Source organism: Pan troglodytes, chromosome 18 (assembly GCF_028858775.2).
Source record: "Pan troglodytes isolate AG18354 chromosome 18, NHGRI_mPanTro3-v2.0_pri, whole genome shotgun sequence".
Classification (NCBI taxonomy): domain Eukaryota; kingdom Metazoa; phylum Chordata; class Mammalia; order Primates; family Hominidae; genus Pan; species Pan troglodytes.
This window is the reverse complement of record NC_072416.2, coordinates 14,045,293-14,066,706: the sequence shown is the minus strand read 5'-3', so window position 1 is coordinate 14,066,706 and position 21,414 is coordinate 14,045,293. Positions and strand designations below refer to the sequence as shown.

The 21,414-nt window shown below is 53.8% G+C and overlaps 1 protein-coding gene across 3 annotated transcripts in view; it reads left to right on the top strand.

Annotated features, from left to right (window-relative positions):
• Positions 1–21,414, top strand: part of LOC101056957 (uncharacterized) — a 156,705-nt gene that overhangs the window by 109,781 nt on the left and 25,510 nt on the right. For all 3 annotated transcript variants that reach the window (XM_016929426.3, XM_063797670.1, XM_054668208.1), the window contains 11 exons: positions 1,164–1,371; positions 4,497–4,663; positions 6,053–6,165; positions 7,678–7,759; positions 11,672–11,809; positions 14,134–14,296; positions 16,835–16,956; positions 17,587–17,727; positions 19,172–19,285; positions 19,387–19,515; positions 20,495–20,656. In XM_016929426.3, coding sequence (XP_016784915.3) covers positions 1,164–1,371; positions 4,497–4,663; positions 6,053–6,165; positions 7,678–7,759; positions 11,672–11,809; positions 14,134–14,296; positions 16,835–16,956; positions 17,587–17,727; positions 19,172–19,285; positions 19,387–19,515; positions 20,495–20,656 — 1,539 coding nt within the window. The remainder of the gene's footprint in view (positions 1–1,163; positions 1,372–4,496; positions 4,664–6,052; positions 6,166–7,677; positions 7,760–11,671; positions 11,810–14,133; positions 14,297–16,834; positions 16,957–17,586; positions 17,728–19,171; positions 19,286–19,386; positions 19,516–20,494; positions 20,657–21,414) is intronic.

The window sequence follows — 21,414 nt, the reverse complement described above, 5'->3', positions numbered from 1 at the left end:
GTAAAGACGGGGTTTTGCCTTGTTGGCCAGGATGGTCTCAAACTCCTAACCTCAAGTGATCTGTCCCCCTTTGCCTCCCAAAGTGCCGGGATTACAGGCATGAGCCACTGCATCTGGCCTCACTGAAGGTTTTACTAAGACAATTGTCGGGTGGCATGGGAGGGAGTTATATCTCACAGCAGAGTTTGAGAAACTTTTTCCATCAAGGGCCAGATAGAAAATGTCTTAGCCTCTGTGGCCCTGCCGTCTCTGCCACAACGCCTCCATTCTGCTGCTATTGTGTTGTGAAAGCAGCCACAGGAATGGGATGTGAACATGTTACCGGAACGGGGTCTCGATCCAGACCGCAAGGGAGGGTTCTTGGATCTTGTGCAAGAAAGAATTCAGGGCTGCTGGTTGCCCATTTTTATGGCTATTTCTTGATGATATGCTAAACAAGGGGTGGATTATTCACGCCTCCCCTTTTTAGACAATATAGGGCAACTTCCTGACGTTGCCATGACATCTGTAAACGGTCATGGTGCTGGTGGGAGTGTAGCAGTGGGGACGACCAGAGGTCACTCTTGTCACCGTCTTGGTTTGGTGGGATTTAGCCAGCTTCTTTACTGCAAGCTGTTTTATCAGCAAGGTCTTGATGACCTGTATCTTGTGCTGACCTCCTATGTCATCCCGTGACTTAGAATGCCTCACCTCCTGGGAATGCGGCCCGGTAAGTCTCAGCCTTATTTTACCCAGTGTCTATTCAAGATGGATTTGCTCTGGTTCAAATGCCTCCGACAAACAGGCAGGGCTGTGTTCCAACAACTTTATTTACAACAACAGATGGAGGCTGTGGTTTGCAACCTGTTTCGCACCAGCCAGGACATCTTGGTCTTCCCAAAGTCTTTCTCCAGCCATCTTCCCCAGGCCCTCTCTCCCCTGCCTGCCCCGCTTCCTGATTGGTCTCTCCGTGTTTTCTCTACGGTCTCCTGGGTGCATGTGTAATTAGCTGGAGTAACCCCATTGGTCATCAAACCTGCTCCTTCAAGAGGGTCTGAGTTCCTCCCACCACAGCGACGTGGATGGCAGTGATAACCCCAGGGTTTGTGGGAGCCAGTGCCAGCTTGACCCAGCCTGGCTCTCTCTGCACAGGGCGGTCCAGCGTCTCCTCGGTGTCATTCCAGGTCTCTGTGGACATTCACAATGGCAGCTCCGGCTTCGAGCATTCTGGACGCATCCTGATGGGGCCCACATTCCTCAACTACTCTGTGAGCTGCTGTTACCATGATGGGCACCTGGAGCTCTCCGGCCGGAGCTGGCACAACAGCGAGGCTTTGTTGTGGGCGGGGTTCCCAGGCGAGGCCTGCCTTAGTGCTGAGCTGCAGATACACGGTAAGGCACTCAGCGCACAGCCCCGGGACTGGGGAGCTGGCTTCCTCCATGCGTGGGCCAGACCAGCAGCCTCAGGCCTGGACCCAGGTGGCACTCCCATCAAGCCCAGTGTGGCTCTGGGCTCCAGGACAACCAGGACAGCCTTGCCCATCAATGACCTAACTCCCAAGGCAGGTGGATTAGTTTTCTAGGACTTCCACAACAAAGTCCCACATACTGGATGGCTTAAAACATAGAAATCTTAGCTAGGTGTGGTGGTGCATGTGTGTGGTCGCAGCTACTCGGGAGGCTGAGGCAGGGGATTACTTGAGCCAGAAGGTTGAGGTTGCAATGAGCTATGATTGCAACACTGTTCTCCAGCCTGGGTGACAGAATGAGACCCTGTCTCAAAATAAAAACAATCCACAGTGGATTGAGGGCCCGTCCGACTTGAATATGACCTTGTTTTTACTTAATTACATCTGTGAAGACCTTATTTTTAAATAAAGTCATATTCACAGGACAGAGGGTGAGGGGGGTGGGACTTCAATATCTCTTTTTGGGGGACACGGTTCAACCCATTATGGTGGGAAGATAAAAGGAACAAGAGGAGCCAGCACTGGCTGAGCACTTAACTGCATACATGCAAGGCAAGCTGTGTGCACACGAGAGCACAATACAGTACAGCCGTCCCGATCACACAGGGGGAAAGTCAAAGCTCTTAGAGGGGCCTGCGAGCCATCAGAATCCACACCCTTCCCCCATCTGACCTCATCTCCCAGCCCCCAGCCCTACTTGTTCCATTCCTTGCTATTCTTCAATACGCCAGGCTTGCTGTGGCCCCAGGACCTTGGCACGGGCTGATCCTGCTGCCTGGAATGCATCTCTCCCACACGCCTGCCTGGCTCCCTCACCTCCCTTAGGTATTTTTCCAATGGCATCTCAGGGAGGCCTCTCTTTTCCACCTCCCCGTTTCCTCCCATCCCCTCCCATCCCTCTCCCCAGCTCTGTCATTTGACCACACTGTGTAGCATACAAATACCTTTGTTTTTCATTCTTTCTATGCTAGAATCACCAGAATGTGTGCTCTGTGAGGGCAGGGATGATTTTTGTCTGCTTCGCCGTAGGGTACATAGTAGGTATTGAATGGGTGCGTGAACGAGCCTATGAGATAGGGTTAGGAACGCCATTCCCATTCTGCAGATGAGGAATGGAGGCTCAGAGAGGTTGAGTCACCTGGTCTAGGCCACACAGCTGGTAATGACGGAGTGAGGATTGAAACCAGAGCCATCCTCTGACCCCCATATAGATTATGGAGACTTGGCTCTTGACCGTTCAGGACCCCGGGGACTCCCCAGTCCCCTAGGGGAGTCCTTCTGTTGGCCTCAAATTTTTTTATTTTGGGGGCCGTGTGCAATGGCTCACGCCTGTAATCCTAGCACTTTGGGAGGCCAAGGCGGGTGGATCATTTGAGGTCAGGAGTTCGAGACTAGCCTGGCCAACATGGTGAAACCCTGTCTCTACAAAAAAAAATTAGCTGAGCATGGTGGTGCATGCCTGTAGTCCCAGCTACTCAGGAGCCTGAGACACAAGAATCACTCGAACCTGGGAGGCGGAGGTTGCAGTGAGCCGAGATCACGCCACAGCACTCCAGCCTGGGCCACAGAGTGAAACTCTGTCTCAAAAAAATAAACAAAACAACAACAACAAAAAAACACTTTATTTTTGGCCCTTAGCCTCCTGAGGGGTGAACAGAGGACAGGATCACATGGGGAAATTGTCCCCAGTCTGAGTTGACCTCAGGGTTTGTTAGGGACATGACAGTCAAGTGAGGGGAGGCCACTCTGAATGACCACCTCCACGCCGCTCTAGTTCCCGACCCAGGATGCCTGGTATGGCCGCCCCCAGCCAAGAGTGACTTCTCCCTTCTCCCACTGCTGTCCACAGTCTGCTGTCCCCACCTCCTGGGGATGCTCTGCCTGTCGTTAACATTCTTGGTATCTCTGACAGCCCGGTGCTCCCAGGTGTGGGGATTGTGTCCCCTGTCTCCTTGTGCCCTGCACGTAGTAGGTACATGTGGTTGAATGTTGAACGAGGAAGGAAGGAAGCATTTCCTGAGGCCACCTGCATGTCCCACAAGTGGTCCTCTCCCGTGTGTTACCCCATTCACTCTGGACGCTGTCCCTTGAGGCGGGCGGGCTATGCCCACCTCATAGATAAGGAAGTCGAGGCTCAGGGCTGCGGAGCTCGTCCACCCTGCTGGCCAGATGGGAGGTGCTGGAGCCTGGCTGAGTGTCACTTGGGCCTGAGCCGTGAGCTGCACCCCACGGGAACCTGGCATCTGACATAGAATCGGCGCCATCTGTTTGCTCTGGGGCTCCCGGACCTGATGAGTTTCTCTGTATAGCAAAGGGAGTTTAAGTCAAAGAAGAAACTCCTGACTGTGAGCCAAAATTTCCTTTTCTGTAGGTGGTGATGGGAAGGACGGGACCCTCCAGCCAGGGCCAGGTGGCTGCAGGTGGATGTCAGTGGCTGCAGTGGCCATTTATGGAGAGCAGACCTCATGCTGATTCCTCTGCAGGCTACCCCTCCCATAATCCTCAGGAATCCCTGCAGAGAAGCCTTTCATCCCGCAGTCATTCAGAAAGCACTCACTGCACCCCCACTGTATGTCAGGAGCTGTCCTAAGGGAAATCCCGCCCCCAGGCACTGACCTTCTGGTGGGGTGAGAGTTTGGGGAGCAGGAACCTAATAAGTAAGTGAGCAAGGTCATTTCAGGTTGTGCTGGAAACCACACTCCAGGGAGATGGGATGGAGGATGCCTGGCAGCAAAGGACTGGCAGGGACTTCAGATGGGCAGTCAAGGGAAGCTTCTTGGAGGAGGTGTCATTTCAGCAACTTCAACTTCAATGAGAGAAGGAGCCACCCAGGCCTAGATCCTCAGGGACAAATTATGACAGATGATGTCACGGAGGCTCAAAGGGGTTGACCCCACCCAGCACCCACGCTGTGGCAGCCTTGCCCTTTCCTGCTGGTGTTGTGTTTGAGGGCCACAGGGCATGGCCTCTCATGTAGTCTGGTGTGTTCCTGGGCTGGGAAGGGAGGTGAACCTGTCTTCAGTAGCCCATGCCATTCTCTGTCTCTAGAGACCCAGACCCAGGCCAGGGTGGCCCTCCATGGTGGGGACAGTGGAGTCACCGTGGACTTGGCAGCCCTGGTGGCTTGGCCACGGCGTGGCCCACTGCAGCTGGTGGCCAATGCCAGCCACACAGTGCCTGCTCTCCAGAGGCTGGGCCTGCCCTTCACCAACCAGGTAAGGAGTGGATGGAGCAGGACCTCCTTCCAAATTCTGTCCTCTCTGTCCAATTCCTGGTGTGCAGAGGACCCGCTGTGTGCAGGGTGGGTGGGGAGGACCAGGCCTTGGGTTTCCCCAGTGCTTGACAATTTACAAAGGCTTCATTCATAATCGCTATAACCAGGTCTGCTGAGCAGTCTCTGCATTTCCAATCACAGGGCTGGTGTGGATGGGTGCCCTGGAGCCTCGTCTGGCTCCTGCCCTGCGTCCTTCTGCCCTGCAATCTTGGGTCAGAATCAAAGCTCCTGCTTGTCAAGCGCCTGCCCTGTGCCCAGCCCCCTTCAAAGGGTTTATGGGCGTTCGTTAGTCTCATCCTCCTCACACTCCAGAGAAAGGCACGATGGCACCGTCCTTACCAAGGCCCTCTCCGATGTTCAGATCCCAGCTCTGCTGCTTGCCAGCTGTGTGGCCTTGGGCAAATTCCTTCACCTGTCTGTGCCCTCATCTCCTCATCTGCAAAACAGGGATGATGATATTACCTATAATGTGGAGGTTGTGAGGATCGAGTGAGTTCATCCCATTAATGCCTGAGTAGATCCTTAAGCACCTGCTGTGATGAAGGCGAAGATGAAGAAGAAGACGCTGATGGTCTGACAATGATTATTATCGTCATCATCATCATCTCTGGGTCACACGTGAGAGTGTGGGTGACTTGCCCAAGGTCACCTAGCAAGTTAGCAGCAAAATAGGGACTCAGACTTGGCACCCAGGCCCTTCCTCACGGTGTCCTCCTGCCTCGGTGAAGAGGAACCCACATGGGGCCATGCCCTGACCACTGTCACTTGGCATGAACTCGTCCTGCTTGGCTGGGCCCTCCTTCTCCAAGAGCCACAGAGCGTATTCTAGAGCCAGGCGCCAATGCTTCTTTCACACCCTCCTGTTTCAGATTACCCAGCAACCCCTGCCCCGGTCCACTCTGCTGTGGGAGGAGGGAGCACCTCCCAGGGGGTCAGGGGGCCAGGATGTCACCCCTCCTGCAAAGGATCTCAGCCCTGTACCCCACAACTGAGTGGACTGGATACCCTGTGCCCTTGACTTCATCTCAACCCTTTCCTGGCCTCGAGGTCAGGTGACAGGGAGCCCTCCTGGGAGCACGTTCTCTGTCGACGTCTGGGCTGCAGCTGTCCTTTGGGGTCCCTCGGTGGGCACTGCCAACCTGAGCTGCAATAGGGGCTGACTCCGGCCCTGTATCCTCAGCACCTGTGAGAGTGTTGGATGAGCCAGGCCATGCTGGGCTTGGGGACAGGGACGTGCTGGGCTATAGAGCTCGGCTGGGGTCCCCACCCAGCCTGTGAGGCTCCTCAGGCTATCTACACCCGCACATCTCACAGCCTGCTCCCTCCTCAGCTCGTGTTCCAAGGACTCTGGGAGGCAGAAGAGATGAGCTCCTCACTGCAGCTGACCTGCGATTCTCAGGCCACCTTGGTCCTTGACGTCCGTGGCCAGAACCAGGCAGTCAGGTGAGGGGGGCCCCCAGGAGGAGAGGAGTCGGGGGAGGAACCATTGACTGGGCACCCGCTGTGCACCATCGCTGGACACAGCACCTCTCAATCCTCTGCTCAGCACTGCTGCATAAACAAGGGCAGGGAGGCTCAGAGAGGCCAAGTAACTTTTCCAAGGTCACACAGCTATAAAAATCCCTCATCCTCTCCAGGCAGGGCACTGATGAGTTCTCAGTCTCAGAAACTAAGTGTATCCAAGGCCCCAAACACTTATTAATAACTATTACTGCCCTTAGGCCTGGGGGCCTGGTGAGGCGCTTGGTGCTCTTACGTGTGCAGTAAGTCAGGGGCCACCAGCCAGGCTGTAGCCCTCAGGTCTCAGCAGTTAGGGAGGGGGTGAGTAAGCTACTTGTTGAAGGGGTAGATCAGTGGTTCTCACCTAGGGGCGAGTTTCCCCCCAGGGACTTTCAGCAAAGTCTGGGGAATTTGTGGTTGCTACACTGGGGAGGAGGACACTGTGAGAGTCAGTGTATAGAGGCCACAGATGCTGCTAAGCATCTTACAGTGCCCAGGACACACCCACGACTGTGAAGGCCAGGAGTCAAGATGTCAGCTGTGCCAAGGCTGAGACATGGAGGTGGAGAGGAACCTGACAAGAGGGTGTAGCACCCTGGAGTTAGCAACAGGGGAGACAGGCCTGGCACAGCGGCTCACACCTGTAATCCCAGTGCTTTGGGAGGTCGAGGTGGGAGGATTGCTTAAGCCCAGAAGCTCGAGGCCAACCTGGGCAACATAGTGAGATCCCCATCGCTACAAAAAATCTTAAAAATGAGCCTGGTATGGTGACGCATGCTTGTAGTCCCAACTGCTCAGGAGGCTGAGGCAGGAGGATCACTTGAGTCTGGGAGTTCGAGGCTGCAGTGAGCAGAGATGGCACCACTGCACTCCAGCCTGGGTGATGGAGAAAGACCCTGTCTCTAGTGAAGAAGAAAAAAAAAAAAAGAAAAAGAGAAAAACGTGGAGACTGTAACCACCCTGGCCTGGAGGAGTGAGGGGAGGGGTGCTATGTGAGGAGGATCCCTGGGAGGGAGTCAGGGGGTTAAAATCCTGCTGTCCAGACCCTGCTGGGACTCCCATGGGACCAACCCAAGAAAGCTCATTGATGGACTCATGGAAGACTTGAAGCCCAGAGCCATGTTTAACCCTTGATACCAATGGGGAAACTGAGGCTCAGGGGAAACTGAGGCTCAGAGAGGGACAACCAAGAAGCTTGCTCCTGGTGCCAGAGCTAGGCAGAGGCCAAGCCAGGACTCAAATCTAGGTAACTTGGCTCCAGAGTCCAGCCCTAACCAGGGCACCGTATGGCCCTTGGGCCTCGGGGTGTGTGAATAGCCCTGAACTGGGCCACTGATGTGATCCTGGCTCTCTGACTCTCTCTCAGGGAAGTCACCTTGGTCTCGACATGGCCCTGGGGGCAGTGGACAAGGTGCTGTCTTGCCAGCTTCAGGCCTTCTCTTTCCTTCCTTCTAGCAAAGAGCTGCTGTTCTCAGGCCGGCATCGCCTCCCCTTCCTCCTGGGTCTCTGCCCCAGCTCAGCCTCAGCCTCAGCTAAGGTAACTGTGCCCCAGCTGCCTGGCTCCTAACTGGTTCCAGATGCCCAGCCCGAGGCAGGAGGGGGCCAGGCCCCCCTGGGGAGTGTTAATACATGCACATCTGTTCACCAGCCTGCAGCAGGCTCCGGTGGGCAACCCTCAGAAACCCCTGGCTCCAGCTTTCCCAAACATACCCAGGTTTACATTCCTGGGCCAGCCCCCGTGGCCCCCAGTTAGGCTCACAAGCCCTTTGGGAGATGGGGGAGGCCTCCTCACCCAGTGCCTGGCGCCTGGCATTGCCTCACCCAGCCTGGCACACTTGTAGAAGCTGGAGCAGATGACACAGCCCTTTGGAGCTGAGCCAGCGTCACCCCCATCTCTGCCCTGCATGCAGGACTTGAGGGGTCGTAGGAGTGGACAGGAGGGCCCAGTAGTCTTAGGCCAGGTTCCTCTGTCCCTCTGAGCTGTCATTGTCTGTGCCCAGATCCGGAGCTCCTGGAGGGCATGCCTAGTGCCTGGCCCAGGGCCCAGCACACAGTAGTTGTTTAGTAAAAAAAAAATAGGGGATGAATAGGTGAGTGCATGCATGAATGGTTACATCTGTAACTAGTCACTTCATTTTCCTACCAGCCACCATGTTTTGGTAGGCACCCTCCCAGCCCTGGCCCAGGCCACCTTTGTCTACAGAGCATGCGCTATGTGCTGGGTCCCCTGCTGCATTTACACATGATTTTGGAGTTCCTCAAACTTCGCTCCAACTGCACAGTCATTCAGGGAACTTCTTTATTTATTTATTTAATTTTTAAATTTTTTTTGAGACACAGTCTCTCTTTGTCACCCAGGCTGGAGTGCAGTGGCACAATTTCGGCTCACTGCAACCTCCGCCTCCCCGGTTCAAGCGATTCTCCTGCCCCAGCCTCCTGAGTAGCTGGAATGACAGGCGTGCGCCACCACGCCTGGCTAATTTTTGTATTTTTGGTAGAGACAGGGTTTCACCGTGATATCCAGGCTGGTCGCAAACTCCTGACCTTAAATGATCCACCCACCTCGGCCTCCCAAAGTGTTGGGATTACAGGCGTGAGCCACTGCGCCCAGCCTTATTTTTTGTTTTTAAAATTTCTTTTTGAGACAGGGTCTTGCTCTGTCACCCAGGTTGGAGTGTGGTGACGTGATCATAGCTCACTGCAGCCTCAAACTCCTGGGTGCAAGTGATCCTCCTCCCTCAGCCTCCGGAGTAGCTGGGACTACAGGTGGTACCACCACACCTGGCTCCATTCCGGGAGCTTCTTAGTTTTTTCCCAAGTTTTATTTTGAGTCATTTCAACCTATATAAAAGCTACTGTAGGACAGTAAACATTGACCAATTGTTAATATCTTTCCATCTTTCTTATCTATGTTACATAAATTTGTATCATCAGACACACATTTTTTCTGTATCATTAAGAATTAATATAGAGATGTTTCTGAAGACATCAACTTTTTACTCTGAAATACTTCAACTATTTCCTGTAACAAGGATATTTTCTGATTTAACACGGTAATTACAACATTCCGGAAACTGAACGTTGAAGTAATACCTTCATTTAATGTACAGCGCATATACAATTTCCCAGCTTTCCCACTAATGTTCTTTCAAAAAACTGTTTTGTTTTGTTTTGTTTTAAATCCGGGATGCAGTCCAAGATCACGCAGCATGCGTAGTTCCCATGTCTTTTTAATTTTCTTAATCTAGAACAGAGGTCTACAAACTTTTATTGTAAAGTAAAATGTTGTGGGGGTTGCAGGCCTTATGGTCCCTGTTACAACTACTCAGAATTGTCACTGTAACACAAAAGCAGCTATAGACGATATGTAAGTGAATAGACATGGCTGTTACAATAAAACTTTTTATAAAATCAGGTTGTGGGCCAAATTTGACCCAAAAGCCAACTCCTGATCTAGAATATTCTCCTTCTACACCCTACCCTTCCTTACCCAATGTTTTATTTATTTATTTATTTTTTCTTTTTTTGAGATGAAGTTTCACTCTGTCACCCAGGCTGGAGTGCAGTGGCGTGATCTTGACTCACCGCAACCTCCGCCCCCTGGGTTTATGCAATTCTCCTGCCTCAGCCTCCTGAGTAGCTGGGATTACAGGCATGCACTACCATGCCTGGCTAATTTTTGTATTTTTCGTAGAGATGGGGTTTCGCCACGTTGGCCGGGCTGGTCTCGAACTCCTGACCTCAAATGATCCGCCCACCTCAGCCTCCCAAAGTGCTGGGATTACAGGCATGAGTCACTGCATCTGGCCCCCCAACATTTTATTATACAATTTTTTAGACACTAAAAAATTGAAGTAATTTTACAGTGCATACCCACATACTAGATTTTCCTGTTTACATTTTATTTCACATAATCACATAGCTCTCTATCCATCCATCTTATTTTTGGATACATTTCAAAGTAAGTTGCAGATATAATTCCCCCTAAACATTTTATTATCATTAACCACCTTCAAAAAAGTCCCAACTGGATGCAGTGGTTCACACTCGTAATCACAGCACTTTGGGAGGCCAAGGAAGGAGAATTGTTAGAGTTCAGGAGTTCAAAACAGCCTGCAACCTAGGGAGACCCCATTGCTACAAAAAATTTAAAAATCAGCCAGGCATGGTGGTGTGTACCTGTATCTCAGCTACCAGGGAGGCTGAGGTATGGAAGAATTGCTTGAGCCCAGGAGGTTGAGGCTGCAGTAAGCTGTGTTCACACCACTGCACACTCTAGCCTGGATGACAGAGCAGACAGACCCTGTCCCTGTCTAAAAAAAAAAAAAAAAAAAAAAAAAAATCCTGCACTGACAATTTTGAAGTGTCCAGGAAGTTATTTTGCAAAACATCCTCCTAATGTGAATTTGTCCGATTGTTTGTTGAAGATAAGATTCAGGTTGAACATTTTTGACAAGGGGTATCACTAACGAAATGACGCCTCTAGTGAGCTCGTTAAAAATACCAGCTCTTGGCTGGGTACGGTAGCTCACACCCGTAATCCAGCACTTTGGGAGGCCGAGGTGGGCAGGTCACCTGAGCTCAGGAGTTCGAGACTGGCCTGGCCAACATGGCGAAACCCCGTCTCTACTAAAAATATAAAAATTAGTTGGGTGTGGTGGCACATGCCTGTAATCTTGGTTACTCAGGAGGCTGAGGCAGAAAAATCACTTGAACCCAGGAGGCAGAGGTTGCAGTGAGCCGAGATCGTGCCACTGCACTTCAGCAGCCTGGGCAACAGAGCAAGACTCCTTCTCAAAAAAAAAAAAAAAAAAAAAAACCAGCTCTGGAACATCTTCCCAGAGACTCCATTTTTGTAGGTTTTAAGTGGGAGCCCAGAATCTGTATTTTTAGTAAGTTCCCCCACAGTGATTCTGCTTTTCAGCCAACCTGGAAGTTAGCACATTATTTCATACAATTTTCACAACAACCCATAATAAAATAGGTGTCCTTATCCCTGTTTTTTGGATTAGAAGGCTTGGGTGGTTAAGGAACTAGCTGGAGATCACTCACCTCTCAGTGGTAGATCCACACTTGGAGTTCTGTTGTGTTTGATGCTGACATGCACCCAGGCATAATTCTTTCTGCTAGACTGCCCCCTGCTGTCTGCAACAGTTCTACAACTTGAATTCTTGGCTGCTGGTGCCAGGCTGGTAGATATTTTCAAGTCAATGTTATAGCAGGGAGGGCATGAAGAGATAGTTGCCATGGCCACGCTTGATGGCCTAACCTGAGGCTCCAAACCCAAATCATCAAACTTCATCCAGCCCAGGGAGTTGTGGGTCTCTTGGGCCTGGGACTTTGGGAGGCAGAGCCCTCGGCCTACAGCCAGCATCTCCTGGAATGTTCCATCAGAGCCCTGATGAGGAGCTTTATCGTGTTTTGTGGTGGTTTTTTTTTTCTGACCCAGCTACACTACTCCAAGGGTGAGGTTCAGAGCATGTTCGCCTTGGGCATGGAGGAGCGTCATTTTCACATCAGCACCTGGCAGGTAGCTGCTAAGGCCGGTCTCAACAACTTCATCAAACTGGAACAGACCTTTCTGCAGGTGTGTGGAGGTCAGCCCAGGGCCGGAGCACGCTGGGGTGGGGGGCCTCTGGGACAGCCCTTTGAGAAAAGAAAAATTGTCCTAGTGTCCTGCTTCCTGGGAGGAAGGACAGACAAGGCTGTGAAATGGACAAAATGTGCTGGATTTATTGAGCTGGATTTATTGCATGATTTATGGAGCATCTACTAGGTGCCAGGCACTATTTCAGAAGCTGGGGTGTGACCTAAAACAGATCTGATCAATCCTTCCTCTCATCAAGTGTCCACTCTAGCGGGGGAGATTGACTCCCTGAAATCACACAAACGAAATATGCCGGATAGTACTATGATACGGAGAAAACGTACTGAAGTGACTGAGAGTGACCAAGGAGCTTATTTAGATTAGGTGGCCAGGAAAGGCCCCACTGAAGAGACGACACATGAGCTAGTGGTGGATGATAAGCACCAGCCATTTGAAAATCTGGGGGAAGGCCGGGCACAGTGGCTCGCGCCTGTAATCCCAGCACTTTGGGAGGCCGAGGCGGGTGGATGACCTGAGGTGAGGAGTTCGAGACCAGCATGGCCAACATGGGGAAACCCCGTCTCTACTAAAAATATAGAATTAGGCAGGCGTGGTGGCACATGCCTATAATCCCAGCTACTTTGGAGGCTGAGGCAGGAGAATTGCTTGCACCCAGGATGTGGAGGTTGCAGTGAGCCGAGATTGCGCCGTTGCACTCCGGCCTGGGTGACAAGAGTGAAACTCCATCTCAAAAAGAAGAAAAGAAAAAAGAAATCTCTGGGGGAGGGGCATTCGAGGCAGGTAAAGAGACTGTGGTATATATACACCATGGAATATTACACAGTCGTAAAAAAGAATGAAATTCTGTCCTTTGCAGCAGCAGGGATGCAATTATCCTAAGTGAACTAGCTCAGAAACAGAAAACCCAATATCACATGTTCTCACTTGTAAGCAGGAGCTAAACATTGAATACACATGGACATAAAGATGGAAACAGTAAACACTGAGGGCTCCAAAAGGGAGGAGGGTGAGAGGGAGCCGAGGGTTGGAAAATTACCTGCTGGGTATGATGTTCGATATTTGGGTGACGGGGACGCTAGAAGCCCAGTCCCCACCATTACACAATATACCTATGTAACAAACATGCACACTGACCCCCTCAATCTAAAATACATTTTTTAAAAAGAGTATTCCAGGCAGAGGGAACAAGACATGCAAAGGGCCTGGGCCAGGGATGGGTTTGCATGTTTTAGGAATGGCCAAGGAGCCACTGGGCTGGAGCTGGGTGGGTGGGGAATGGTAGGAGGTGGTCTGATCACACAGGGTCAGTCAGGCCACAGGGAGGCGTTTGCATTGTGTTCTATCTGCTACTAGAAGCCTTTGAGGCCATGATCAAATAAATGATGATTTCAGATCCCTCTGGCTGCTGTGAGGGGAGGGACCTACAGGTGGCAGAAGTGAGCAGTGAGGAAGCCCCATAATGGGCAGGGGCAGGGCAATAATAATGTGTGGACTAAGCTGGGGGCAGTAGTGATAGGTTTTAGAGACGTTTAAGAGCAAACTTCCTACCCCACCCCAGCAGTCCTCCTGCAGTGCCCTCAAGTCACCCTCGGGCTGTGGCACCCACCAGCAGGGACGGCGTCCCTCTCCGAACCTTTGCACAGGCTCTTCCATCTACCTAGAGTGCTCTTCCCTGCCTCCTCCCCAAGCTTGCTTCTCTGCGTTCCTTTCTCCCTTGAATGTCTCTTGTGACCATCCTTGTCACCTTATCCCATCATTTTCTGTCCTGTGACTATCTCCCTGGGAGCCCCTTAAGGGCCAGGACCAGGTCTTAGCTAGCTTTGTACCCAGGCACTCAGCACTGGCTTGGGAGCATGATACCTGCTCGCTACATGATTGAGAAACTGCATTACCAGCTGCGTGCCTCCTACAAGCTCCTCTCCACCGTGTAGCCCTGGGCTGAGTGCACCACTTGTATCATCTTGCAAAGGTTGACACTTTCTGGCCTCCATTTTCTAGGAAACTGAGGCTCAGAGAGGTTGAAAAACGCCCAGAGCCACACAGCTTGGCCATGGAATTGAGAAGTGGCTGTTCTGTGCTGTCTCCTGTTGGCCATACTCCCCTCACCTACTCCTGTCCTTTAAATTATCTGCTCATCCTTAGGAAGCATTTGGGTTTTTGATCCCCTGACATATGTCACCATTCAGGAAACTGTAAATGATCCACAAATATTCCCTTTTTCCTCCTCTGCAAGCTTCTCTTCTTTCCCATCCCAGGCAGAAGCATGGGTCGGGTTCCCCCATGACGCCGTCATTCTCTTCCAGCTCAGCGCTCTTCCCAGGGAGCTGTTCCTGCAGACCACATACGAGCGAGCTCGTGGGACCCGTGTCCTGCGCCAGGTGGTGCTGTGGGATGGCCAGGAGGTGGCCCTCACCGGGAGCCTTTCTGGGCCTTTCCCCAAGCCCACCAGGAACCTCAGCCTGCAGGGTGAGTGTGTGAGGGGCTGCAGGCAGGGGTGGCCCAGTCACTCAAGAAATCATCCCTGGCCAGGCGCGGTGGCTCATGCCTGTAATCCAAGCACTTTGGGAGGCCGAGGTGGGTGGATCACTTGAGGTCAGGAGTTTGAGACCAGCCTGGCCAACATGGTGAAACCCCATCTCTACTAAAAATAGAAAAATTAGCCAGGCATGGTGGCAGGCACCTATAATCTCAGCTACTTGGGAGGCCGAGGCAGGAGAATCGCTTGAACCTGGGAGGCAGAGGTTGCAGAGAGCCGAGATTGAGCCAGTGCATTCCAGCCTTAGCGAGAGTGAGACTCGGTCTCAAAAAAGCCATGACTGAGCACCTGCATATCCCACGTGTGATTCTAGGCACCAGGGGTCCATCAGGAAGCAAGATGGCCCACGTGTCACCCCTCAGGGAGACAGGCATTGAGCAACAAGATGCACATAAGCAAAATAACGTCAAGCATGACCATTTCCGTGAGTGGGAAAGGCTGTGAGAGCAAGCAGGGTCTTTGTGGGGTGTGGGCCTCCTTTAGGTGGGGTGGTCTGGGAAGGCCTCTTGGAGGAGGTGACTTCTGAACTGAGTTCTGAAGGATGAGAAGGAGCTGGGAGGTCTGAGCAGAGGCACTTCAGGCGGAAGGCCCCACTTGGAAATGAGGTTTGCATGTGGAGCAGCAGCAGCGGGGCTAGCATGGCTGGAAAGGGGAGAAGGGATGAGGCGAGGCAGGAGGGCTGGGGGACTCAGGTCATGCAGCGTCTCAGCTCATAGAGAGGAGCTGGGGCTTATCCTGAGTGCAGCCAGGCAGGGAGAAGGGGCCAGGGCGTGGAAGAGGTGGCATCCCTGGGCAGTTGTGGTGCCAGGGGAGGTGAGTGCCGACACAGTGCCAACGACAGCAGCCATGAGCCCCTGGGTCCTCCAGAAACAGGCATCCGTGGAAGGGGCTGTAATTCGTGACCTGTGCAGCCACAAGACTTAGTTTCTGTGTAAGGAACCCCCTGAGCACAGAGCAGAGCCCGACCCACAGCCTGCCAGGTGTGGAGACAGAGTGCAGACCCCAGCCTGGAGGCACGGCTTGCCGGGTGGCCTGATGGAATCCTCCCAGCGTCACATTTGCCACATGTGTGCCCTGGAAGGCAGAGGAAGTGAGCAGGTCCCCAGCAAGCCAAGGCAGTGTGCATGCGTGTATGTGTGTGCTCATGAGTGTGTGCTCATATGTGTATGTGTGCATGTGTATACATGCACGTGTGTGCATGCCTGTGTGTGTGTGTATTTGTGCCACCCTTGGTGAGCTACACAGTCTGCAGCCCCACACGGTGTTGACAGTGTTGTAGGTGCGGTCAGCGGGTGGCAGGAACAAAGGGTTCTAGCCCTGCATGTGGTCAGCCTCCCCAGAACCAATGACTGGGTGATGCCCTGAGAACCAGCCAGTGCCAGTGTCTCTGGGCACGGCTCCTGCAGCCCATCTGAACAGGTGGGTGCCCTTTGTACAGAGCTCACAGGTCACCAACGTGCAAAGGGGCCTCGGGCAGCCTCCTGCTGTGGGGTCTGGGAAAGCAGGGCTGCTCAGGGGCCTCAGGAGATGGGGTCAAGTGATGTCGGAGGTCAGGGCAGCTTGACTCACCTGGGGGACAAAGGAAGAAAACCCGGGGTGTGGAGGCCGTCTGTTGTTGCGAGGACTCAGCTATGGGGTGTCACCTGTCACACCCAAGATGGAAGGAAAGCACAGGACAGCAGACGGTGGCATGGGGTGTGGGGCTTCCGAGGGGGCGCGGGGCACCTGTGCATGTGAGGCCCCCGAGAGGGATGCAGGTTGTTGAGGTTGCGGCTGCCCCCATCAGCTCCTGATTCAGGATGGTAACAAAGTATTCCGAAACTCAGCAGCATAAAGCAAGCGTGGCGGCTTGCTCACGAGGCTGTGGGTCACCTGGGCAGCTTTTCTGGTCTTCCTCATGTTCAAGGTCAGCTGTAGGGTGAGCGGGCGGCTCCGCTGGCCTTGGCTGGGCTCTCCAGCCTGCTCAGGGGCTGGCTAGCTGTCAGCTGCGCTAGGACATCCTGAGCTGAAACCAGGCTCTCCCCAACCCCAGGTGGCACCAGCCCACAGGCCAGCAGGGTTTGTTCTCATGTGGCTGGACAGGGGTTCAAGGGAGGAAGCGGGGTGAGGCCTCCTAAGGCCTGGGCTTAGAACTGGCCCTCGGTCAACTTTGCTGAATTTTATTAGCACGTCACGAGGCCAGCCCAGCTTCAAGGGCTGGGGAGGCAGACGCCACCTCTTGGAGGAGCCTCAGAGTCTCATTGTAATGGGGCTCCCACAGGGACAGTGCGGGGTGTCGAGTGGTAATGGTGACAAAGTGAGTGTGTAGCTTCTGAGTTTTGTGAAAATTATCTGGCTGTGTGGCCCCCGAGTGGCCATTTGCGTGAGCTGGCAGTGGCGTCAGCTGAGTCCCCTGAACCCCCTTGGGCCTGGAGCTGCTGACCTCAGCTCACGTGCCCTACCCTTTGTGTGTGTCCTCACCCACCCAGTGGAGCTCACCCACCCGCTGCCCCTCCCCCTGCCGCGACACTGCAGCCTCCGCCTGTCCTCAGAGCATTTGGGAGGCAGCCACCGGGATGGCCTGGTTGTCGGCTGGGATGGCAGGGACCAGGTAGGTGTCAGGGCCGGAAGGTGACCCTGGGGCAGAGCTGAACTCCACCCTGCAGGCTGAGCGGGGTCTTTGGGGCCCTCCCCTGCCTGAGGAGCCTTATCTGGGGTCAATGAGGCTGTACCACATCCCCAAGGGACTGTGGGAAAGGCACTGGGAGGGCAGCAGGAGACCTGGGTCCCCACAACACCTTGACAGCCACGGCAGTGACGGTGGCTAACAGGCCCTGAATGCTTACCCCATGATAGGTTTTGTGCGTGAACCCACACATCAGCCACCCATCTGCTCGGTGCTATTAATAGGCCCGTGTTCAGATGACGAAATTGAAGCACTTAGAGGTGCAGTGACCTGCCTGGGGCCACAGAGCTAAGGGAAGACAGTGGAGGAGGAGCGCGACCTCCAGTCCCATCTCTGTCCTGTGTTCGCTCCATCTGCTCCTCTCTAAGCCTCGATTTCCTCCTCTGTGAAATGGACTGAGCTCTCCGAGGGCCTTGCACAGGGATGGGGTTTTGTGCTGAAAGCCACCTGCCCTTTTGCAGCCTTGACCTCGATGGAGAAGGTGGTCTGTGCGGGTGGGAAAGAGGTGCAGTCTGTCTGGGCAAGGCCACTGGCTGAGTCTGTCTCCCTCCCTAGGTGCTGGTCTCCTCCTCCCTGTGGCTGGGGAAGAGTGAGCTGGCCGCCCGCCTGGCCCTGGCTCACCCATTCAACCTCTCTTGGCGGCAAGCCGAGGCCAGTGGCCTTGCTGAGAGCAGGGGTGGCAGGCAGAGCCGGCAGGTGAGTGAGGACGTCCCAGGCGCCCTTGGCCGGGGCTGGAGGTGGGAGCTGCGTGACTGAGCCTGTGGGGCTGGGCACCTCCAGTAGGAGGAGAGTGTGTTCATCAGTGACAAGGACTTCTCCAGAATCACAGCTTCCTGAAGCCTGGGGATCTCTGGGATCCTTCATTCAATCATTCCTTTATCAATACCTCATTAAGCACCTACTGTATACCAGGCGGTGTTTGAAGATAGCTCACATTTTAACGTGGGAAACAGGTACAGGCGTCTCTGATTGATCATTTATAGTTGCTTGTTTAGTGGTAGCTTCGGGGACAGAGTGAGGCAGCTGGGCTCCCTGTCTGGCTGGGGGGCCTCGGGTGTGTCCTATTGCCTCTCTGAGACTCAGGTTTTTCCATCTATGAAAGGGAGGACAATAGGCCAGCTGCATGCAGGCAAAAGACACTCTTCAGAATTCAAGCCAAGGAATGAATTAAAAAATCAGAAGGTGTGATAAGCACTGTAAAGTAGTAAAGAGGGGCCGGATGTGGTGGCTCATGCCTGTAATCCCAGCACTGAGGGAGGCCGAGGCCGGTGGATCACTTGAGGCCAAGAATTTGAGACCAGCCTGGCCAACATGGCGAAATCCTGTCTCTACTAAAAATACAAAAATTAGCTGGGTGTGGTGGTGTGTGCCTGCAATCCCAGCTGCTTGGGAGGCTGAGGCGGGAGGATCGTTTGAGCCCGGGAGGTGGAGGTTGCAGTGAGCCAAGATCATGCCACTGCACTCTAGCCTGGGTAACAGAGTGAGACTCGGTCTCAGAAGAAAAAAAAAAAAAAAAGATGTGAGATTGAGCCTGACCAGGTGGGTGGGTGGGGCAGCAACTGTAAGGTGGGTGGTTAGTGAGAGCCTCATGGGGGAGGCGGCCCTGGGATGGGAAGGAGCTGGGCTTGAGAGAAGCTGGAGGAGCAGCACTGCAGGCAGCAGGAAAAGCCCGTGCAAAGGCCCTGTGGTGGGAACGAGCCGGGTGCTTTGGGGAGGGCTGGAAGGGAAATAAGATGGGAACAGAGTGACTGGGAGGGATGGGTGACAGGGAGGTGAGGTCAGATGGGCAAGGACAGATCATGCTGGCCCTGGAGGCCCCAGTGAGGAGCACGATTGCTTTCTGTCTTTGGAAATGCTGAGTCTGGGTGTGGGGATGAGGCATTTTTTTTTTTTTTCTTTTAAATGCTTTCAGTCTCCAGCCTGGGAATGGCTCTGGGCTCTTCCAGAGATGGGGGTGGGCAGGGCAGTCTCTCCACCCTCCATCCTAGTTCCTCTAGGGATATATGGGGCAGGGGCACCAGCTTCTCCATCCTCCCTAGCCTCTCATTTCCCAACAGAGATGAGTGTGGGGGCACCATTAGCCTCTCCTCTCACCCACATGTCCCCCTTTCCCCACCACTGCCCTCCCATCCCAATGCAGGTGCAGCTCACCTGGAACAGAGGACAGCCTGCGACCCTGCAGCTCACCTGGGCTGACGGGTCCTTAGCACACAGCACCGCCTGGGACGGCTGCCTGGCTGCCTCCCCGGGGCAGGTATGTGGGGCCTGACCGCTGCACCGAGTGAGGGGCTCCCCCTTGCTCCAGGCTTCTCAGCTGGCCCCCCAGGTCATGTACCCTATTATCTCCCCTATCAGCTCCAGGAATCCTGGGGCCTGAACACCCTCCAGGCCTGCGGGGCTTTCATGCAGACCCCAGCTGTGTTCGTTGAACAGCTCGACGTGTCCTGGGGCCAGCACCGCATGCGGCAGAACTTGACCTACGAGGTGAGGTCGGGGGAGCAGCGTCTGGGCAGGGAACCCCCAGGCGGCTCCACCTGCCACAGGAGCGTCCAGCTCTGGGACCACGTGGTCCTGGGTTCCAGTGCTTGTGGGATCCTGGGCAACTCACTTCTCTGCTGTGAGCCTTAGTGTTCTCATCTGTGAAATGGTTCCCTTCCTAACTGGGATGTGGTGAGGGCTCTGGAAGACAAGAAAAGCAAGGGGACCGGCCCGAGATGCTGGGAACAGATGGAGAAGAAGGTGGGATGCTAGGGGGCTTCTCAGGAGGGGGCGGAGGGAGATCGGGAGCTCCAGTTCCCCGAGGCATCAGGTCTGGTCTCCTCCAGCATCATTAGCTGATAGGGCTCCTCATGGGGCTGAGCACTGTTCTGCAGAGCTTGGGGCAGGAACCAGGCCATGGAGAAATGGGGAGAGCTGGCCCTGGAAGCCCCTTCCTCCTCTGGACCTCCCACCTGGGTTCCTGGGGCTCGTAGGCATGGCCCCCTAAGTGCTCACAGCAGAAATCCTGCCACGGGCGGGGCATGGCGAATCACACCTGTAATCCCGGCACTTTGGGAGGCTGAGGTGGGGGGATCACCTGATCGCCTGGCCAACATGGCGAAACCCCATCTCTACTAAAGAATTAAAAAAAAAAAAAAACTGGGCGTGGTGGCATGCACCTGTAATCCTAGCTATCTGGGAGGCTGAGGTGGGAGAATCGCTTAAACCTGGGAGGTGGAGGTTGCAGTGAGTCTAGATCATGCCACTGTACTCCAGCCTGGGCTACAGAGCAAGACTGTCTCAAAAAAAAAAAAAAAAAAAAAAAAATCCTGCCGCAGAGTGTAAGGGGGTGCTGTGGCTGATGAGAGCTCTGACGGCACATTCCTGGCACATGCTCTTGCCTAGGTGAGGGTCTCCAGCTGCAGCTGGCCATGGGCATTCTCTTAGGTGATGAGCCCCTGACCCATGGGCCCTCTCATTCCAGAGGCATTGGCCATCTCAGCCAGACAAGATCATCATGGAGGCCACGCTGGAGCATGTCCTCGGGGCCTCTTGTACCCGTCAGAGCTTCTGGGGAGAAGTACAGACTGACTATGCACGCTGGCTGCGGCACTCCCTCCACCTGGGGCTCTGTGACCTGCCCAGGGTGAGTCTGCCCTGCAGAAGGGGGCAGCTGGAGGACCAGGGACCCATGGTGACAGGGCAGCAGGGAGGGTGGCGCCCGCAGAATGCAGGGGTGTGAGCGAGGCAGCCAGACGCCAGCATGGTGGCTCTGCCATTTGCCTGCTGGGTGACTGGGCAAGGTGCATCTCCTCTCTGAGCCTCTGGTGTTTCATCTGAGGAAGGAGCAGCAGGTTCCAGGACGTAGAGTGATGGTGAGACTTAAGAGAGACATGATGCGGGAATGCTCAGCCTTGTTGCCGGGCACATAAGTTAGAGCTGCTGTAGTCATCATTACCCCAGAGGAGAGGTGTTAGGACCCCTTTTCCTCAACGCCTTTCCCCTCCTGGGGTTGGTAGCTGATTGATTGGTTCTTCCATCCACCAACCCATCCATCCATTCCTTTACGCATCCTTCCATCCTCCTTCCTATCTTCCATCCATCCTCGTATATCTGCCCTCCCATGTACCCTCTCTCTCCATCCATTCATCCTCCAACCCTTCCTCCCTTGCATCCATTCATCCATCCATCCATCCCTCCCTCCCTCCCTCCATCCCAAGGACTCATACTCTTCTGTAAAGAGACAGATAGCAAATATTTTAGGCTTTATGAACCATCCAGTCTCTGTTCCAACAACCAACTTTACCACTGTCTTGTGAAAGCAGCTATAGACAATATGTAAATGAATCCTTATGGCTGTATTCCAGTAAAAGTATTTACAAGCCGGGTGCGGTGGCTCACACC